The sequence below is a fragment of the Saccoglossus kowalevskii genome, chromosome 11 (genome assembly GCF_978046115.1).
Source record: "Saccoglossus kowalevskii chromosome 11, keSacKowa6.1, whole genome shotgun sequence".
NCBI lineage: Eukaryota > Metazoa > Hemichordata > Enteropneusta > Harrimaniidae > Saccoglossus > Saccoglossus kowalevskii.
This window is the reverse complement of record NC_140651.1, coordinates 30,968,747-30,992,013: the sequence shown is the minus strand read 5'-3', so window position 1 is coordinate 30,992,013 and position 23,267 is coordinate 30,968,747. Positions and strand designations below refer to the sequence as shown.

Below are 23,267 nucleotides of genomic sequence, written 5' to 3'. Positions count from 1 at the left end.
GCTATATACAGTAGAGATATTATGCCATATCTCAAATTGTAGGCAGGTGACATAGGCTATATACAGTATAGATATAATGCCATATCTCAAACTGTAGGCTAGTGACATGTAGGCTATATACAGTATAGATATTATGCTATATCTCAAATTGTAGGCTGTTGACATGTAGGCTATATACAGTATAGATATAATGCCATATATTAAATTGTAGGCAGGCGACATAGGCTATATACAGTAGAGATATTATGCCATATCTCAAATTGTAGGCAGGTGACATAAGCTATATACAGTATAGATATAATGCCATATATCAAATTGTAGGCAGGCGACATAGGCTATATACAGTAGAGATATTATGCCATATCTCAAATTGTAGGCAGATGACATAGGCTATATACAGTATAGATATTATGCCATATATCACATTGTAGGCTGGTGACATATAGGCTATATACAGTATAGATATTATGTCATATCTCAAATTGTAGGCTGGTGACATATAGGCTATATACAGTATAGATATTATGCCACATCTCAAATTGTTGGCTGTTGACATGTAGGCTATATACAGTATAGATATTATGTCATATCTCAAATTGTAGGCTGGTGACATGTAGGTTATATACAGTATAGATATTATGCCACATCTCAAATTGTAGGCTGTTGACATAGGCTATATACAGTATAGATATTATGTCATATCTCAAATTGTAGGCTGGTGACATGTAGGCTATATACAGTATAGATATTATGCCACATCTCAAATTGTAGGCTGTTGACATGTAGGCTATATACAGTATAGATATTATGTCATATCTCAAATTGTAGGCTGGTGACATGTAGGCTATATACAGTATAGATATTATGCCATATCTCAAACTGTAGGCTGGTGACATAGTCTATATACAGTATAGATATTATGCCATATCTTAAATTGTAGGCTGTTGATATAGTATTTATACAGTATAGATATTATGCCATATCTCAAATTGTTGGCTGGTGGCATGTAGGCTATATACAGAAAGATATTATGCTATATCTCAAATATGTAGGCTGGTGGCTGAAATAAGCATGTATTGTAAATGATGAGAAACTTTTTGTGAATCTGAATTATTTCAAAAATCTGGGTTTTTAAAAGTGTTAAAAAATTGCAATTTTTCTTTAACTTTGTATTCTACGGAATTGTTCTAAAAATAGTGATTTTTGAAAAATATTAGGAAAAATATTCTCAAAATATGTCACTGTAACACACAAAATAATGTTATTTCATGGTGCTATGAACATTGTCATGCAATTTATGGCCAATTTTCTCAAAAATTATGAGTAGGTTTGAACATGTGCTACTAATAAATGGTATAAAATGTTAGTAGACAAATGTTACCCAATCATTTATTAAATTTTTATTCTCAGAGATAGATGTTCATTAATATGATAAACATACAACAATCAGTATTAGTTCTCAATTTGTAGTATAAATATATTTTTCCAACAAACTTTGTATTTTCACAGCATACAGCAGTGTTGCAAGTGATTTCAATGTCGTTGCCCAGCTACAGCCATCTGAAAAATATTCTGAAATAATGTACGATAAGATGCATTTTTCACTTCAAGCTTGCAAGCCTCTCATCATTCCTCAGATATAAGCAAGCAGTTCTCTTATATGAGACTAGAGTGCCTCTGACATGAGATTAGCATGTCTCTGACATGAGATGAGCAGGTCTCTGACATGAGATGAGCAGGTTCCTGACATGAGATGAGCAGGTCCCTGACATGAGATGAGCAGGTCTCTGACATGAGATGAGCAGGTCTCTGACATGAGATGAGCAGGTTCCTGACATGAGATGAGCAGGTCTCTGACATGAGATGAGCAGGTCTCTGACATGAGATGAGCAGATCTCTGACATGAGATGAGCAGGTCTCTGACATGAGATGAGCAGGTCTCTGACATGAGATGAGCAGGTTCCTGACATGAGATGAGCAGGTCTCTGACATGAGATGAGCAGGTCTCTGACATGAGATGAGCAGGTCTCTGACATGAGATGAGCAGGTTCCTGACATGAGATGAGCAGGTCCCTGACATGAGATGAGCAGGTCTCTGACATGAGATGAGCAGGTCTCTGACATGAGATGAGCAGGTTCCTGACATGAGATGAGCAGGTCTCTGACATGAGATGAGCAGGTCTCTGACATGAGATGAGCAGGTCTCTGACATGAGATCAGCAGGTCCCTGACATGAGATGAGCAGATCTCTGACATGAGATGAGCAGGTCTCTGACATGAGATGAGCAGGTCTCTGACATGAGATGAGCAGGTCTCTGACATGAGATCAGCAGGTCCCTGACATGAGATCAGCAGGTCCCTGACATGAGATGAGCATGTCTCTGACATGAGATGAGCAGGTCTCTGACATGAGATGAGCAGGTCCCTGACATGAGATGAGCATGTCTCTGACATGAGATGAGCAGGTCTCTGACATGAGATGAGCAGGCCTCTGACATGAGATGAGCAGGTCTCTGACATGAGATGAGCAGGTCTCTGACATGAGATGAGCAGGTCTCTGACATAAAATGAGGCCAAAAGGCAAGCATAACCACAAGGAATGAAAAGCTAAAATAACATGTTAGCTATAAATGGTTTACAGTAGAGGTCTTAAGCCACAATTGTTTTAATGGCTGTAAATATTGTGTTGAGAAACCTGCTGCATCTATGTATAATCCAAGCAAGTTTCGGTACAGGTCTGCATTGAATCCATACAAGGACAGTGCAAGGTGGTGGTATGTTCCACTCGACACATTGGACATCTTGTTACACCCATACGTAATCTACTGATTACTTCACCATCAACTAAGCATGACGTAGACAAACACTCTGTACACTCTGACATTCCTGAGATTTTTGAGGTACATACCCCGGTATATAAACAACATGGGCAGGTCACAGATAGAGACAACATGGGCAGGTCACAGATAGAGACAACATGGGCAGGTCACAGATAGAGACAACATGGGCAGGTCACAGATAGAAACAACATGGGCAGGTCACAGATAGAGACAACATGGGCAGGTCACAGATAGAGACAACATGGGCAGGTCACAGATAGAGACAACATGGGCAGGTCACAGATAGAGACAACATGGGCAGGTCACAGATAGAGACAACATGGGCAGGTCACAGATAGAGACAACATGGGCAGGTCACAGATAGAGACAACATGGGCAGGTCACAGATAGAGACAACATGGGCAGGTCACAGATAGAGACAACATGGGCAGGTCACAGATAGAGACAACATGGGCAGGTCACAGATAGAGACAACATGGGCAGGTCACAGATAGAGACAACATGGGCAGGTCACAGATAGAGACAACCCAAAACTTGGGGACAGGTGTATTCCATTTCTTGACTACAGGCTTTTAGCAATCATGTGTTCAGTCTTCAAATTTTAATTTTTAGATTTGTTATAAAATTCAATATGTGATTGTATTCTAGGTGACATGGAAGCACAACCTCTGGTTCTGGACAGTGGATCAATGTTCACCCGGGCTGGCTTTGCTGGTGATAGTTTAATGAAATCTGAGTTTCCCACTGCTGTTGGCAGACCACGCCATCAAGGTGTCATGGTTGGTATGGGTCAGAAAGACAGCTATGTTGGGTTTGAGGCAACTGGCAAACCACAAATTGGTGGAGCAATTGAGAGTGAAAAGAAAATATTTGATGAGCGGCCTGATGAGATGGATGGACTGAGAAAGGAGGAGAAGAAGGGGATGAGGCTGGACACGGTTAGTCCTCACAGGGAAAAAGGTGATTTTCAATTGTTTTGGTGATATGTTTCTCCTATGACAGTCAAAACATTAAATATCAATGTTTCTCACTGTTTGCATGTTTCGTCAAAGATACAATATGGATGAAAAACAGGTATTTTTTAATATTTTGCTTGATATTCCATACTGTTAACCACATTGTATTATGATTTGTAATAAACATTTTGTTTTTGCAGGACACACAACAATATTCATTATATAAAAAGCAAACCACTAACATGCAAATGACAGTCCAATGTAGATACATCAATATATATTATTATACATCTGTCACCGTAATGCCATAAGTTACAGCGAGTCTAGTATTTTATGGGGTATTTTCATCCTGCCATATTAGGAAACATGGAATATGGAATGAACACGTGTGTAAGAGTCCTAATATTAAAAAAACAAACATGGCTGCTCCCAGGGTTATACCGAACCCCACACAAAAAACTTCGTTAAATCTGTTGTAAATGTTTTGGATTTAGTGTATTTCTGGGAGGAAAAGATGTATAATAATAAGGTTATTAACCTCATAGTATCAAACATCAATATCAATATGATCTCATCTGCATTGCATCTTTAACTCTTTCACCACCAGACTTTCTCATCCAAATTTTTCAGCACTTATCATATGAGTGATTGTCCGTCGTCGTCCGTCGTCGTCTGTGTCAATGTTTTACCTTTTCGACTTCTTCTTGAAAACTACAAGCCTGAATGCTTTGATACTTCGTGTATATGTACCTTGGGTAGACCTTACTTAGGTTTGTTCATTTCATGTTGATATCTTCAATTCTCTAATTTTGGTGAATATTTTTTGGTGATATTACATATATAGGTACTACATGTGCACCTCTCAGATTTGTTCGTTTCGTGATGATATCTTCAATTCTCTAATTTTGGTGAATATTTTTGTCATTTTTGGTAAAAAGTGATATTTTCGACTTTTTGTTAAAAACCACAAGTCCGATTGCTTTGATATTACATATATAGGTACTACATGTGGACCTCTCAGATTTGTTCGTTTCGTGATGATATCTTCAATTCTCTAATTTTGGTGAATATTTTTGTCATTTTTGGTAAAAAGTGATATTTTCGACTTCTTGTTAAAAACCGCAAGTCCAATTGCTTTGATACTACATATATAGGTACTACATGTGGACCTCTTAGATTTGTTCATTTCGTGATGATATCTTCAATTCTCTAATTTTGGTGAATATTCTTGTCATTTTTGGTAAAAAGTGATATTTTCGACTTCTTGTTAAAAACTGCAAGTGCGATTGCTTTGATATTACATATATAGGTACTACATGTGGACCTCTCTCAGATTTGTTCATTTTGTGATGATATCTTCAATTCTCTAATTTTGGTGAATATTTTTGTAATTTTTGGTAAAAAGTGATATTTTCGACTTCTTGTTAAAAACCGCAAGTCCGATTGCTTTGATATTACATATATAGGTACTACATGTGGACCTCTCTCAGATTTGTTCATTTTGTGATGATATCTTCAATTCTCTAATTTTGGTGAATATTTTTGTAATTTTTGGTAAAAAGTGATATTTTCGACTTCTTGTTAAAAACTGTTTTCTAATGATGTCTTCAGTACTTTAATTGAAATATGCATTGCTAACAGCGGAGCTATCTCAGCCGATAGGCTGCTTGTTCTTATATTCTCCAATATTTCTGGAAATGAACCCTAATTTTAGAACCAACAGACAAAATTTGAGTCAATTTTTAGTTATTACTTGAAACATTTGGCTATTTTTCTTCCAATCTCCTCAAAGAGGGTGCAGACAGGACTATTTTGTGATGAAAAGAGGGAACTGGTGGTGAAAAGGTTCAAGTTATTGTGAATGCCAAATTCCTGTTCAAACAATAAAAAAATAAGATGTATTGCCAAATAATAACAAACACAAAAAAATACATGTCATACAAAGTAAGAGTTTTTAATGAAATTCCTGTCATAGTCTTAAGAACATTTGTTAGTCCCCGTTTAGGCGCAGCCTGAAAAAGGGACTTTATAATTCAGGTTATGTCCATTTTTCCGTCTCCAACATTTTCTCAGAAATTCAACAGCAGATATCAGTGAAACTTGGCAGGTTGATAAACAAGTCTCTGCTGAGTATGCATGTAATTTTTTTTCCAGATCTGAAAATTACAAGTGGGTCTTTTTCACGATTTTCTTCAAAAATTACCTCTCCTGGCAACATTGACAGAACGTCTGCGCATGCTCAGAATAAATTAATTACTGTAAAATACTTTATTTTTGCTTGCAACATTTTTTTGCTATTTTCGCTGAAGGAATGTTTCAGTTAAAATAAAATCCAGCGAATATACCCTTTTCTTATATTTTACAGTCAACTTGTCGAAAATCAATGAAAATAAATTCAATACAAAACACCCAGAAAAAGTCTTTTCAGCGAATGATAATCCAGCTGAAATAAAATATTTTACAGTAGATTAGATCTGTGAGTAACGCTGCTGTTATTACGGCACGTGATTTCTCCATTGCGTGCAATTTAGTATAGTACTGTTTATACATGTGTTCTGTTCGGCTCAGTGGTCTCATTCACTAGTTACTAGAAGAACTAGTAACGTTGTTTGATTCCAAGAACTTTAAGAAGGCGGCATAAGAGACGTGTTTGCAAAGGTAAGTTCTCCAGTTTCAACAAAATTGAATGTATATTGGGGTACGATTGGTGTACATTTCGTGACGTACGGACGTGAATATTATGATGATTGCCAGCTTTATTATTCTTGTGAAAAGCCAAAAAAGCAAATAATTGTCTCCAATCTACGCAACTAGTTTGTAAACTGTCAAATTATTGTACATGGGGGACATAGTTTTCAACTACGGTAAATCGTTATCCGGTCTTTTGCTTGTGTCGCGATTTCCGAAATATCCACAACTCGGGGGTGGGGGGTGGGGGTGTGTGTGTGTCTCTGTATCGATCAATTTATTCATTATATAATAGTAGGTTGCCTATGATTATATTCGTATTTTTTATGTTGTGAGCATTAAACTGTTAGTTGTAATGAAGATTTTGCCGATCTCCTGCGATTCAACATGGCGGATGTACAGTGACAACGCGTGTATGAACGGTCGGTCGAGTAGTCTGCAACAGACTATGAAATCACCCGGCGTTTTTTCGGCAGTTTTTTTTTTTTAATATTTTGGATATTTCATTTATCGTAGTCATTGACACCTATCCAAGAGTATGATGTTATTGTGAATAGCCTGAATGGGTAAGCTTCGTTTCGACTATGAGCTGTTATTTCTGTGAACAATGTTAAATTATTCTTTGAATGCTCAGTTTATTTTTTGAAAACAACTAAATTTTGGATTAAAAAAAAAAATCATATCGTTTTCCCCGTCAAAATCAAAGCATAAAGATCTTGTACAACATCGGTGAATCTCTACAGTACCGCCTTGCGTTCACCACGAGGTCACTGAACCGTCATTAACATATTTAAATGAGCCACGTGTAAATAGGAACATGGCGGATATTGTATCTCTTCGAGCATTTACATTCGACCGAAATCATTCGTTTATGATGAAACTAAGTTGAATATTACTTCCAATTCATAAAAATTCAACGAATTACTTCGAAAACAAGTAAGTTATTCACTTGCGAAACACAGAATGACCAGATTGTGCTGCCGTGATCATTTGCTACCGGTACTAACCACTAAGCAATGTATTCGTGTTTGTATTTATTCGAAACTTCTTTTAGAACATACTTTACTTTCGTTATCAACAAAATTATAAAAAAATAATGCATATTACATTATGTGATATTTTTTTGGGGGGGGGGGATTCAATTCCAACATTTCGCAGTGCCTATGAACCAAAGGCCTTTCACTCTTCTCTGAGTGTGACACCTAAACCAGAGGTTTTATGGTGTATAAACTGGCACTAAATGAAAAGGCCATTGAACCTTATTCAAATTTATAAGTACATGTTATTATGTATTTCATTATGAAAACTGACTAAATTAAATGTGATCTTATTTTTAATTGTTTGAACAGAATGATTTATATCGGTAATGACGTTTTCATCCAATATTAATTGTGCAATTGTTAAAATGCCTACCTACACATTTATTGTTTTTGTTTCTAAAATAGACATTTGTAAAAAAAAATTAAAAAATCATGTTCGATTAAAATTCAAAAAAAAACAACAAGATGTAGCCATGTAGCCCCTTTTTAGTCCCCGTTCGGACGTAGTCCGAAAACGGGGACTTATGTTTTGCCCTGTGTGCGTCCGTCCGTGCGTCCGTCCGTGCGTGCGTGCGTGCGTGCGTCCGTCCGTCCGTGATCACCTGTATCTCAAACATGCAAGGACCGATTAAGTTCAAACTTCACTCATACATCACACATTATATGGGACATATGCACATGCATTTTTTTCATGATCCGATTAACGATAGCCGAATAGCGGCTATTTTAAGGCCGAAAATGCATCAAAATCGCACATTTTCACCATTCCGGACACGGATCTCAGTTATGCATGGACGGATTTCGTTCAAATTTGGTACATACATTAAACATAATAGGGCCTTGATGCACGTCATTTTTTTTTCCGGATCAAGTTCGAAATGGCCGACTGGCGGCCATTTTGTTTTAAAGAATTCAGTTCTGGATCCGTATCCGAAACATGTCTGGATTGATCAAGTTCAAACTTCACACACACAAGGTACGTCATGTCACAAATATGTATGTGCATTTGTTTCATGATCCCATTAACGATAGCCAAATGGCGGCCGCTTTAAGGCCGAAAATGCATTGAAATCGCACATTTTCACCATTCCGGATCCAGATCTCAGTTATGCATGGACGGATTTCATTCAAATTTGGTACATACATTAAACATAATAGGACCTTGATGCACGTCATTTTTTTTTTTTCGGATCAAGTTCGAAATGGCCGACTGGCGGCCATTTTGTTTTAAAAAATTCAGTTCTGGATCCGTATCCGAGACATGTCTGGATTGATCAAGTTCAAACTTCACACACACATGGTACATCATGTCACAAATAGATATGTGCATTTGTTTCATGATCCGCTTAACAATAGCTGAATGATGGCCATTTTAAGACCAAAAATGCATTAAAATCACGTATTTTCACAATTCCGGAACCAGATCTCAGTCATGCATGGATGGATTTTGTTCAGATTTAGTACAATGTGTTATACATATGCAGGTGCATTTCGGTCATGATCTGCTTTGAATGTATATGTCACTCAAATATGAACGGAATGGGGACATGTCATTGACATTGACTTGTCTGTTATGTTTCCAACTTCTTCCAAAGTAAAACTGGCGAAGGCATGTAATTGCCATACAATCATCAATTGTGGGAAAATTTGTATGTTATTGAAAATCTTTATTTTGTTGTCTGTGAATTAATATAATATTTGAAATGGCGTAATGGTGCAAAATATTCTCAAACAATCGGTCTTCTGGTGGCACTACACTGCGCATTTATGCACAGTCAGTATCCCAATGCGCGATCTCAGCTTACTAAGTGATGATGGTGGTTGAAATGGAAAACTGAATACAAAAATCCAGTAACATCTCAAACGAATTTCCGTCTGCTGTGAATGCATGTTTCCTTGCATCAAATAAATAACCCAATTTTATGATAGAAGCTTGCAATCTTGTGCCATACAGGGTCAAGTGATTGAGCAATAAAAAATATGGTACCAATGATCTGAAATTTCAGGAGTGCTCGCTGAAGGTTTATCAATCTTGCGTATTGTCTTGTTCTTTTTCAATCCTGCATTTCAGTTACTAGAATTTATACTAAAAAAAATAGTTTCTGTTTTTCTTCTAATAACTCGGCCACTCTCAAAAACAAATATTTTTCCATGGTCGAAATGCAAGAATACAAAACTACTGTGATTGCATAGCGATACCTGTAGGGCCATTGTCAATTAGTTCGCCTGATCAACACAGCGATATATACATCGGGCTGTTATTGAATCACGGAGAGTAAAATCTTGTGATACTAATCTCTAGAACCACTCAGATTGGTAATAATAATAATCATCTTTATTGTTATCGTATCCTCTATGGGACTTTGATTGAAGGATACAATAAAGGTATAGCAATGAAAAAAAAAAAAAAAAATTTAAATGAAATTAAAAGAGTATAAAACAAAGGTATTAATAAAATATAATAAATGAAAGTAAATGTTTTTATTCATTTTGAGGCAGCTGGTAGTACTTTTTTCAGGTTGTTCTCCCTGATTTTAAAACAATTATCTATGTACTTAGCAATTTGAGGAGCTAATTTTTTACTACCATTGTTTAGTATTGCAACTATTTTTTCTTTGTCAGGAAGTTTTGGAGGTAGCATCAAATTTTTGAGAAGCTCATTTCTTTCTTTTTTATAGAGACCGCATACATATGTCTTATGAACCCACATGTGTATATCTTGGACAATTCTCATTTTAAACTTTTTTTTTTTTTTTTTTTTTTACAGTGGTGCTGTGAACTGCTTCAATTTCGCAAGGCAATTTTTTCTGGGTTCCTACAACATGGAGTGTCAGGGACTTTATTGAAATGTTGTACACAAATTTCATAAAATCCTGAATATATCTAGAAGTGAAAATTAAATGGTTTACAGTATTTTATACCCATTAATAATGATTGAAATGCAATAATATCACTGCACTAAAAAGACTTTTATTGTTACTTCTCCATTGAAGGTTATGAGCAGACCAACCTTTATCACTACTGGCTTTCTTAATTATTACATGTACATGTACTTGCTCTAAAAACATAGCTTTTACAATTGTTTAAATTAACAGATGTTGTTCTATGTACAATGAAAACATTTTATATATTAAATAAACCTCACTGTATTAATAACAAATTGTATTTGACAACATGAGAATGATTCTGATGCCCAGTGGTGATGTTGAAACAAACTCAGGTCCTGGTAATATACTAAAGACTTGATTAACAAAGAAGTCATGTACATCAAGGTTCACTCATATTTATGAATGCAGTTTCTTGAGCAAGTATACATGTATGACAAATAGTTTTGTTGCACTTGTGTAAGTTTTTAGTTGTCAGTACAAAACTAGATTATGGGAAATCACTTTATGATGAGTTGTACCCGTAAAAAGTACATATTTATTCACCTGTTTTCAGATGTTCCTTGTACTACCTGTACTTTATAATCAAATAACGGGGACTGTGACATTTCATGTCTTGTTTAAAGGAATAATGTGAATCTCGGTAACATGTTCCACATATGCAAACATGTAAGTCATAGGTCTATAGAAACACATTATATCATTTTGAATGTAAACCTATAAATATGAGGGTATTTGTAGGTATATATTAATTTATAAACCTGTAAATTGATAGATTTCTATAGAAACATTGTCAATAGTTGAGCTACCCTATAGTAACATGTAGGAAAGTTATTTTTGAAATAGTTTAAATTCATATAGGAATTTCATAGTTCTAGTGCTATAAGACTGGCTATGTCAAATTGTATAGGACTCATTGATTCCTATAGAATTTTGTGTCAAATCTTATAGGACTATACATGTTCTATAGGATTTCATTACCTTTGTAACCTTGTCTTTTTTCTATTAATGTTTTTCCAGCCTTCAGTATGGGTTTTGGTGAAAGATCCAGAGGTCAGTACATTATACATTGCTCTGAATCTTCATTTTTACAGTAACATTACTTTGTCACTATATGAAAGAATGAAAATTGTTGCTGAGTATGCCTTACCCCCACCCCCACCCTCACCCCCACCCCACCCCATTCATATATCCTGGTATTTTCTAATGGTTATATTCTTATAACAGCAATAATTACTAACATTGAATGTCATGCATTTACTACTTGCATTTTTTGGGAGAAAACTGTTGAGAAATTCCAAAGGTGTACCAGGTCATGTACAATGCCTATTGTAATTATAAAGTCATGTGATAGAAACTGACCAATTATTGCAGGGAAAAGACCTGGCAGATTTAAATCAAGTAAACTGTTTTGAGTTCTTTGTGTTAAATATTTGTATTTCTAGAGATTTCTATAGAGGTGAGGTAAAACCTGATGCTCTGGGGTAATTATTGTTCCCTGTTTGACAGGCCCAAAACAGGGACTCATGTTTTGGGTTCCTTCTATGCATCCATCGTAATTTCTCAGAGATGCCTGGATAGATTTTCTTCAAAGCTGGTACAAAGACAAGTCATAATGAGAGACGTGCACATCGATTTATTTTTGATTTGGCAGCCATTTTTGTCCCAAAAAACACTTAACTTTTGGACATGTCATCAACCGTTCGTCAGACATGGCTTGACTGAATTCATTCAAACTTGGCATTGGCAGCAGTCATGGGGGGTCACTGATGCACATAATTTTTTTTTTAGTCCCCGTTCGAACGCAGTCCGAAAACGGGGACTTATGTTTTGACCTCCGTGTGTTCGTGCGTGCGTGTGTGCGTCTGTGCGTGCGTCCGGACCTGTATCTTAGAAATGCCTCAACCAATCACAATCAAACTTCACACATACATCATACATGAAATTATACATATGCACATCAATTTGTTTCAAGATGGCCCAATGGCGGCCATTTTTGTGCTAAAAATCTTCAAAATAAAGCTTTTCTTCGCTGTTTACAGATGGATTTTGTTCAAACTTGGTATATACATTAGACATTATAGGACCTTGATGCACATCGTTTTGTTTTACGATCTGTTTCAAGATGGCCGAATGGCGGCCATTTTTGTGCTAAAAAATACTAAAAATCAACCATTTCTCGGCTGTTTACAGATGGATTTTGTTCAAACTTGGTATATACATTAGACATTATAAGATCTTGATGCAAATAATTTTGTTTTTCAGATAAGATTCAAAATGGCCGACTGGCGGCCATTTTGTATTAATGAATGTGGTTCTCGTGCCATATCTCTGACTTGCTTTCACTGATTATGTTCAAATTTTAAATATTCATTATACATCATGTCATAGATAGACAGATATATTGGTTTGACGATCCTATTCAAAATGACCAAATGGTGGCCTTTTTTGTGCTAAACAATCATCAAATATCAAGCATTTCTGGCATTTATGGATAAATTTCGTTCAAATTTGGTACATATATTAGACATTACAGGTTCCTGATGCACATCATTTATTTTTCAGATCGGATTCAAAATGTCTGTCTGGTGGCCATTTTGTTTTAATGAATTGGCTTCTAGACCCATATCTCTGACTTGTTTTGACTGATAGTATTTTAAAATTTTAAATATTCATTATACATCATGTCATAGATAGACAGATATATTGGTTTGACCATTCTATTCAAAATGGCCGAATGGTGGTCATTTTTGTGCTAAAAAATCATCAAATATCAAGCATTTATGGGTGGATTTCGTTCAAACTTGGTACATACACTGTACATTAGACACTACGGGTTCCTGATGCTTGTCATTTTATTTTTCAGATTGGATTCAAAATGGCTGACTGGCGGCCATTTTGTTTTAATGATTGGGCTTCTAGAGCCATATTTCTTAAATGCTTTGACTTATTATATTTAAATTTTATATATTCGTTATACATCATGTTATATATATATATATATATATATATATATATATATATATATATATATATATATATACATGTATTAAAAATGGCTGATTTTGAATGCTGTTCCAGAGCAATATCTCTCAATATGGACAAGTACTTGTTTGACGATCAGATACAAATGTCAATCATTTTAATGTTAAAAAATCATATTCCTGACATGGTTATATTCCAGCTATATTACTATATATCTTAAATTTTATAACTGACAGGGACTGTGCCATGCATGGCTTGTATTTTTCAGATCAGAATCAAAATGGCTGTCTGGCGGCCATTTTGTTTTAATGAATGGCTTCTAGACCCATATCTCCGACTTGTTTTGACTGATTATATTCAAATTTTTAATATTCATTATACATCATGTCATAGATAGACAGATATATTGGTTTGACGATCCTTTTCAAAATGGCCAAATGGTGGCCATTTTTGTGCTAGGAAAATCCTCAAATATCAAGCATTTCTTGCATTTATGGATGGATTTTGTTCAAACGTATAACATACATTAGACATTACAGGTACCTGATGCACGTCATTGACTCCCGTGTGCGAAGCACAAAAGGGAGTCTTTGCAGTTACCCTGTCTGTATGTCTGTATGTCTGTATGTATGTATGTATGTATGTATGTATGTATGTAAATGAGCATACACACGCCTTCACGTCGCTCTCCTGGTAAATCGATTTTTCATCCTTTTATAGGTCAGTTATTACACTTTATTTCACTGCACCTTTTTTGTAACCTTCCCGTTTTTGGTTGGTGCTTCTCTTGGTTTTTTTGGCAAAAATCTGCCTTGTTCTCCGTTGTTTTAGTTTTCTCTGTTTGTGTTACTCGTCAAGAGGCCTGCCAAGATGGCCGCCTCCATGACGAGTACACGTGTCAACCCCTTTGCCGGGTTGACACGAAAACATGGAGTTAAATGCATGTCACTGGATGGCGTTAAAATTGAAAAATATGTTGAGGCTTTCTCACAGCTTTGTGGTCCGGAAAAAATTGTTGCAGCTTCTCGTGCTAATGGCAGCGTAATTGTTTTCTTTAATTCACTTGAGTCTGCCGAATCTGTGTGTGCATCTGGGTGTGGAATTGAGCACACATTTATTACTGTACAACCACTCGTGAAACCCGCAACGAAAGTCGTGCTATCTGGTGTACCCCCGTTTATACCCGATTACCTACTACAAGAACAACTTTTACGGTATGGTAAAGTAGTGAGCAAAATAAATACAATCCCACTAGGCTGCAAAAGTCCCAATTTGAGACATGTTAAAAGTTTTCGCAGACAAGTATACATGCTGTGCGATCAGGATAAACTAGAAGGTGTTCTTAATATCGTTTTTGAGGAGCGTACTTATCGTATTTATTTGTCAACGGACGAAATTATTTGTTATAAATGCCACAAAAAAGGCCACACTCAACGTAACTGTATTCAGACTATAACACCTGTACCTACACCCGCAGTCACTAACAATACAAACCCACAAACTGGTATTCAAAACGATAATAACGTAAATCAAAACCCAAACCATGACGATAGCACTCCCCCAAATGATATGCAAATCGATAATGTTACAGATAGTGAAAACAACACAATCGATACCATACAAAACGTTAATATAAGTAAAGACACAAATATGAACGAAGCGATCGACACAACGTCATCTGAACCAGCTCAAAACAAACAATCTGCCACGCGTTCAGTCCTTTCTAATGCAAATGATGCCTCTCAAAATGAGTGTGTCAATGACAATACACCCACACCGTCACTCATTCAAACAGACCCGCATTCCACTGAAACAATTGACACAACCACTCGCTCAACTGAATCTGAACCAAACGGCTCAACAACTACCACTGGTGCGGCAGAGGTACAAACCCTCTCCGCTTCTCCTCTCTCTTACGCTGCTGTCACTGCAACGCCCATTGATGTCTTTGACAGGAAGCAGACCTCATCATCCTTTCCCTTTCACGACATGGACGATGTGGAGTCTGTCGCTTCTGACGTGTCAGATGTGTCCCAATTTCTCCAGGAGGAGAGTGCAGCTGATTTAGAAGTTTCTCTACTTCCACATGACTCTTTGCAGAAATTTCTAGACGAGTCCTACAACTCAAAACATCTTATGGAACAAGCAAGCCAGTTTTGTCCTGACCTCCGCTTACTAATAAGATCGCTAACTGATTTCCGCAAAAACAATGACCTGCCTTCCAAGGAAAAGGTCCGCATCCAACGACTATCCTGCAGAATCGCTAAAAATATTGGGATCACAAGAACACCAGTTGAAAACAAACGGAGCAATGAAATCCTCGATAAAAAACGTGGTATTTCTACTACCTGTAGTAGAAGGTCAAAACGAGATAAACAGTAATTGTATCAACTATAATAATGGACTCTCCACTTGTGACGTATCAATGGTCTATTTGTTGTTCTCATATTCATCCATATATGAGTCATAGTTTTATTATATTATTTATTGTTCCAATAACTGGATATATGTTCTTCATAGTCATTGCTTGTCAGATTTTAACTTCTGTCTTCTTGCCTACATTGTGCTATTTAATATCCTTATTTGTCACAATCATCAAATCGATTTTGGGGAGTGTTTTCACAGTTGAAATGAAACTCTGCTCTGCTACTAGTCTTTCAGGTATGGTCACTATGGCAACAATGCTTCTTGGGTATAATCTGTACTGCTCAGTCGTTGATATTATAAAATCAAACATGCAGATTGCTCTTGCAGTCGATATTCAACTATCCTCCGTTATTTGTATGATAATTTTGCCAGCTATGTTCACCATAGCAACAACGTCCGAGCTCTTTGGGTATTGTCTACTCTGTTCATGGTTTAATAATGTAAAACCATGCCTGGAAATTAATTCCGGAGTTGATGTTGAACTCTTTTATGTTACATCAAAGATTGGAACTGGTGTGTCAACTATCACCGTAGCAGCAATGTTTGTACTCTGTGGCAATTTTTTACATTGCTCATTGCTTAATACTATATACACAGTTTTTGGTTTCACAGCTGACTTTCAACTATTCTATGTTACACCTGAGTGTGTAACGAGTGTACAAGCTATTGTCACCATGACAGCAACGTCGTTATCTGGGCTGTGTCTATATCACGCATCGTTTAATATTTTAAAATCAAAATTGAAACTGGTTCTCATAGTTGAATTTCAACTCTCCTATGTTACACCCGAGTGTGTAACAAGTGTACAAACCATGTTCACCATGGCAACAACGTCGTTATCTGGGCTGTGTCTATCTCACGCATCTTTTAATATTTTAAAATCAAAATTGAAACTGGTTCTCATAGTTGAATTTCAACTATCCTATGTTACACCCGAGTGTGTAACAAGTGTACAAACTATGTTCACCATGGCAACAACGTCGTTATCTGGGCTGTGTCTATCTCACGCATCTTTTAATATTTTAAAATCAAAATTGAAACTGGTTCTCATAGTTGGGTTTCAACTATTCTATGTTACACCTGAGTGTGTAACAAGTGTACAAACCATGTTCACCATGGCAACAACGTCGTTATCTGGGCTGTGTCTATATAACGTATTTTTTAATATTTTAAAATCAAACTTGAAACTGGTTCTCATAGTTGGGTTTCAACTATTCCATGTTACACCTGAATGTGTAACAAGTGTACAAGCTATTGTCACCATGACAACAACGTCGTTATCTGTGTTTTTCCTATATCAGGCACTGTTTAATATTTTAAAATCAAACTTGAAACTGGTTCTCATAGTTGGGTTTCAACTATTCCATGTTACACCTGAATGTGTAACAAGTGTACAAACCATGTTCACCAGGGCAACAACGTCGTTATCTGGGCTATGTCTATATAACGTATCTTTTAATATTTTAAAATCAAACTTGAAACTGGTTCTCATAGTTGGGTTTCAACCATTCCATGTTACACCTGAATGTGTAACAAGTGTACAAGCTATTGTCACCATGACAACAACGTCGTTATCTGTGTTTTTCCTATATCAGGCATTGTTTAATATTTTAAAATCAAACTTGAAACTGGTTCTCATAGTTGGTTTTCAACTATTCTATGTTATGCCTGAGTGTGTAACAAGTGTACAAGATATTGAATTGGTTTTTCCTGGTCTTGTTCTCTGTTTCGTACATGGCTGATGTATCTGCGCTGACATGGAACGTCCATGGATGTCGTGACGCATTTAAACGATACCAACTTTTCGAGTTTCTCAAAATTAATCATCCTAGTTCATTTTATTTTCTACAAGAAACACACACCATCCAATCCGATGAATCTACTTGGCAAGTTGTCTGGAGAGGACCGATTATTTTTAGTCACGAAAACACACACTCAGCTGGGGTGGCAATATTATTAAACCCAAACAGAAATTTCACTATTTTAAATGTTGACAATGTGATCACAGGACGACTATTGCATGTTCATGTTGATATCAACGGTCTCCCGGTTCATTTAATAAATGTTTATGCACCCACCAATGGCCCAGAACGTGTAGAATTTTTTCAACACGTAAAAAGTCTCATTAATAGATTGAATAATGACCCCATTATAATGGGAGGGGACTTTAACTGTACTCTCAATGCTAATGTAGACAGAGCTGACAGCTCTGAACCACATGCTCACTCTTCAACATCTTTGCAACACATTATCCGTCGTTTCAAGCTCGCAGACGCATGGCGTACTCTTCATGCTACCGCTAAACAATTCACGTGGTCAAGGCATGAGAGTAAATCGCGGATTGATACATTTTATATCTCGAAATCTATTGTATCAAGAGTCAAATCATCATCAATTCAACCACACTGTAATATGTCTGATCACTGTCCTGTTAAAATACTTGTATCTTTTAATCACACGAGTACTCGGAATCCTGTATGGCATCTCAATCTCAGCCTCCTCCAGGATCAAGAATACTGTAATATAATAAATGAGTACTGGTTAAAATGGCGTCGAGAAAAAGCTCGCTTTGAGTCTCTATCTGTATGGTGGGACATTGGTAAACTTAAAATTCAACAGCTGACTAAACAATACTCTGCTAGACTTGCAAATACATACAAACAGAATAAAATCAAATTAAATGATGAAATTAAATCTATTGAACAGGAAATAGCTAACAATCCTGCACTTAGCAACAAGCTGGACGAAACAAAGTCACTTCTTGAAAAATTAATGATGACAGAATCTAAAGGAGCCGCTATTAGATCACGCTATAAAATGTTAAATGAAAACGACGCCCCAACATCGTTTTTCTTTGATCTTGAGAAATACAAAGGAAATAGGAAAATGATGTCGCAGCTAAAACAACCGAACGGCGAAGTTACTGAACTACAAAGTGGAATGCGAAAACTAGCATGGGACTTCTACAGCGATCTTTTCTCTCCAGACAATGTCTCACCAGAGTGCCAAAATGTAATCTTGGCGGATCTACCCCAACTGAACAGTATCAAGCGTGAAAATTGTGACGCACCTATCACTCACGAGGAACTGACAAATGCAATGAAATTAATCTCTAGCAACAAAACTCCGGGAATAGATGGTCTGCCCGTTGAATATTACAAACACTTTTGGCCCATTTTGGGCACTGATCTTCACCAGGTATTTGAAGCTTCGATCGAGGTTAATCAGCTCCCTATTTCTTGTAGGCGAGCGGTCATAACGCTTCTACCAAAGAAAGGGAACACCAATCTTTTAAAAAATTGGCGACCAGTGAGCTTGATGTGCGCTGATTATAAGATCTTAACAAAGGCACTATCCCTCCGTTTAAAAACCGTCTTAGGTGATATTATTCATTCTGACCAAAGTTATTCCATTCCTGGTCGACAGATATACGACAATATACACCTCGTCAGAGACGTCGTTACATATGGTAATGAACTAAATATAACATTGGGTATTGTATCCCTCGATCAAGAAAAAGCTTTTGATCGGGTGCACCACGGATACCTTTTAGAAACCTTAAAAGCATTTGGGTTTGGCCCAGAGCTGATTAAGTATATACGACTTTTATACACCGACACACAAAGTCTTGTTCGCATAAATGACTCTTTGACCAGTCCCGTGCAGTTTATGCGTGGTATCCGACAGGGATGTTCACTGTCAGGACAATTGTACAGTATTGCTATCGAGCCGCTCCTGCACAAAATTCGTACCCAAAGCGGCATCCGCGGTATCATAATTGATAACATGCCTGAACAAAAAGTAAACCAAACTGCATATGCTGATGATATCAGTTTTTTCATCACCGAAAACTCCGATTTTGCCAAACTGCAGGAGTGGCTTTCAATTTACGAGAAAGCTAGCAACTCGCGCATCAACTATGGTAAATCGCAGGGCTTATGGGTTGGTGCGTGGAAAACTAGAACTGACAAACCACTTAATATAGGTTGGAACAATAACGGGTTGAAAATCCTTGGTATCTATATCGGAAATAATCCCACGTTCGTGGATAAAAACTGGTCCGGTATCTTAGAAAAAGTTGAGGTAAAGCTAGGTCAGTGGAGCAAATATGCACCTGTCATGTCCTATAGAGGGCGTGCTATTGTAATTAATAACCTTGTAGTATCCAAATTGCTTCATGGGTTGATATGTCTGTGCCCGCCCATACATATTGTTGAGTCTGTCCAACGAAAGCTCCTTGACTTTTTTTGGCAAGGTAAACACTGGGTAAATGCAGAAGTTGTCTACTTACCAATAAATGAGGGTGGACAAGGACTGACACATCTACCAACGCGCATTACTTCATACCGTCTGCAATTTATACAGCGATATCTTTACTTCAGTCCAGGTCACCCTTGTTTCATGTTTACTGACTTCTTTCTTAGAAAGTTCCAACACCTGAAATATGACAAACAATTGTTTATTACTGAATTCCCACAACATTCGTATAATATGCCTGATTTCTATCGTAACTTACTAAAAACCTGGCGGTCAGTCACATATATTCGTAAAGATACGCCATCTAATATGCATAATCTATGTCAAGAACCGTTGTTTCACAATAAACTAATCCTACACCATCTACAGAAAACGCCATTGAATCTCACACACTTTATCGAGGCCGGCTTCACAAAAATTGGTGATCTCATCGATGGTAATGAATGGCGCTCAGCTGAACTGCTCCATCCTCATATTAATATGTACTCCAAACGTGTTCTTAATATCGCATTGAATGTAATACACAAAGCAATCCCAGCTCAATTTAAAGAAATATTACAAAAAACTAACAATGCGCCAAATACGAATGTCACGACTACCACATATTCTCTTGAATTAATCTATAGAGATGACGATAATGACATATTAATAAACTGTCCACTGTATAAATTAGAAAAGGGCACAATTTATAAATTTCTAATCTATACCCGAAAACTGATAAAAGATCCCACCCACCCAGGCACACTTTGGTGTGATCTGTTATCTCTTGATCCCGACAAACCAATATTTCAAGATTGCTACATTGCACCGCTAACGAAAAAAGATGGAGATTTACAGTGGCGACTTCTTCATGGGGCATACCCTACTGGAGGTTTTCTGGTTAAGTCTGGTTTACAACAAACAGATAACTGTCCATTTTGCCAGGATAAAGACGATCTCGTCCATATTTTTGTAGAGTGTACAAGACTTGAACCACTCTTCAAATTGTTCAACAGCATCATACAAAATCTATTTGACGGAGAAAGAATACCACTATCACATTATCTACTAGGCGCCACTAGAGGCAAGAGCATAACACAGAACCATAGATTACTATGCTACATACTCGTCTCATTGAAAGCAGCTATCCACGTGACACGGGTAAAGAAAATGAAAGGACTACCGAAAACGGACGTCACTCAAGCCTTTAAGGCGAGACTAAAATGGAGAATTAACACAGAGTACAACTACCACTATCTCAACCATACCGTTGACCAGTTCAAGTATCGGTGGTGTAACAACAATGCGCTGGCATCCATTGCAAAAGATATACTCGTCTACGCGGATTATTTGAAATAACACCCTTATGAACATTATCATCATCGTATTTGTTAATAACAATGAGAGCTGTATTTTTTATAACGATTAATACTTAAATAGTATCTTTACTACCTACCTGAACAATACTTACTCGTCGTATTTATTCGAATTTGATATCTTGGTTTTCATGTAAACCTATATTTTTATCTTTTTTAGTTATGTAATAACAGAAATGTAAATATCTTTTTTATACCTGCGAATAAAAATTAGAAATGTATGTATGTATGTATGTATGTATGTATGTATGTATGTATGTATGTATGTATGTATGTCACTTTTTTGTTCCACCGTTATCTCAAGAACCACTAATCAAATTTTGGTGAAACTTGGTACGTAGATGCTCTGGGATAATGCGCAGAGTTGATTAGGTTTTGGTAAAAATCTATGAATATTAATTACCTAATTTGCATGATACTTAGCTGATTTTTAGCCGTTCCAAGACTGTTCCACTGATATCTAAAGAATCACTCATTGGATTTTGATTAAATGTGACACATGGATGCTCTGAACTAGTGCGCAGATTTGATTAGTTTTGGGTAAAAATCTATGAATATTAATTACCTAATTTGCATGATAATTAACTGATTTTAAGCTGTTCTATGACTGTTCCACTGATTTTTGAAGAACCACTCATTGAATTTCAATGAAACTTGGCACATGGATGCTCTGAACTAATGCGCAGATTTGATTAGTTTTGGGTAAAAATCTGTTAATATTATTAATTACCTAATTTACATAATGATTAATCAATTTTCGGCTTTTCCACTGATATCTCAAGTACTAATCATAACATTTCAATAAAACTTGGTACATAGGTGGCATATGACACTGCACAGACCTGATAGTTTTTTGGGTAATATCAGTACATATTAATTACCTAATTTGCATAATTAATTAATTTTCAGCTTTTGATATTTCGAGTAGTAATGATCATGTTTCAATGAAACTTGGTACATAGTTACTTGAGGACTGTACAGAGACCTAATTAGTTTTTGGGTAAATATTTGTGCATATTAATCATCTTATTAGCATAATTAGTTAATTTTCAGCTTTTCACCTGATATCTCAAGTACTAATCATCATCACATTTCAATGAGACTTGCGACATAGATATTCTAGGACTATGCAGAGACCTGATTAATTTTGGGATAAATAATTGTGCCTATTAATTACCTAATTTGCATAATTAGTTAATTTTTTGCTGTTCTATGGCTGTTGCACTGATGTCTAAAAACCACTCATTGGATTTCAATGAAACTTTTAAAGAACCTAAGACTACGCACCATATTAGTTTTTGGTAAATATTTATGCTTCTTTATCACCTAATTAACATAATTAATTAATACTGATATCTCAAGTATTGATCATCACATTTGAATAAAACTTGGTCCATAAATGCTCTAGGACAATAGACAGCCTGATTAATTTTGAGTTAAAATCTGTTCATATTAATTCTTTAATTAGCATAATAACTAATATTTTTTTGGTTCTAATCACATTTCAATGAAACTTGGTACATTGTGCAGACCTTATTAGTGTTACACTTAAATCTGTTCATATTAGTTACCTTATTTGCATATTTAGTTTTCAGCTATTCCATCAATATCTCAAGTGTAAGTAATTTTGAATTAATTTTTAATGTGTCTCCAAAACTCTCAGCACACAGGGGTTCTTTCTATGCTTTCTTTGATTTTATTTTTCAGATTGGACTCAAAATGGCTGACTGGCGGCCATTTTGTTTTAATGATTGGGCTTCTAGAGCCATATCTCTTAAATGCTTTGACTGATTATATTCAAATTTTATATATTTGTTATACATCATGTTATATA

The 23,267-nt window shown here is 36.2% G+C and overlaps 1 protein-coding gene across 1 annotated transcript in view; it reads left to right on the top strand.

Annotated features, from left to right (window-relative positions):
• Positions 1-23,267, top strand: part of LOC100373327 (protein mono-ADP-ribosyltransferase PARP4-like) — a 209,758-nt gene that overhangs the window by 125,298 nt on the left and 61,193 nt on the right. Inside the window, exons 47-48 of the mRNA XM_085505344.1 lie at positions 3,489-3,800; positions 11,430-11,462. Coding sequence (XP_085361470.1) covers positions 3,489-3,800; positions 11,430-11,462 — 345 coding nt within the window. The remainder of the gene's footprint in view (positions 1-3,488; positions 3,801-11,429; positions 11,463-23,267) is intronic.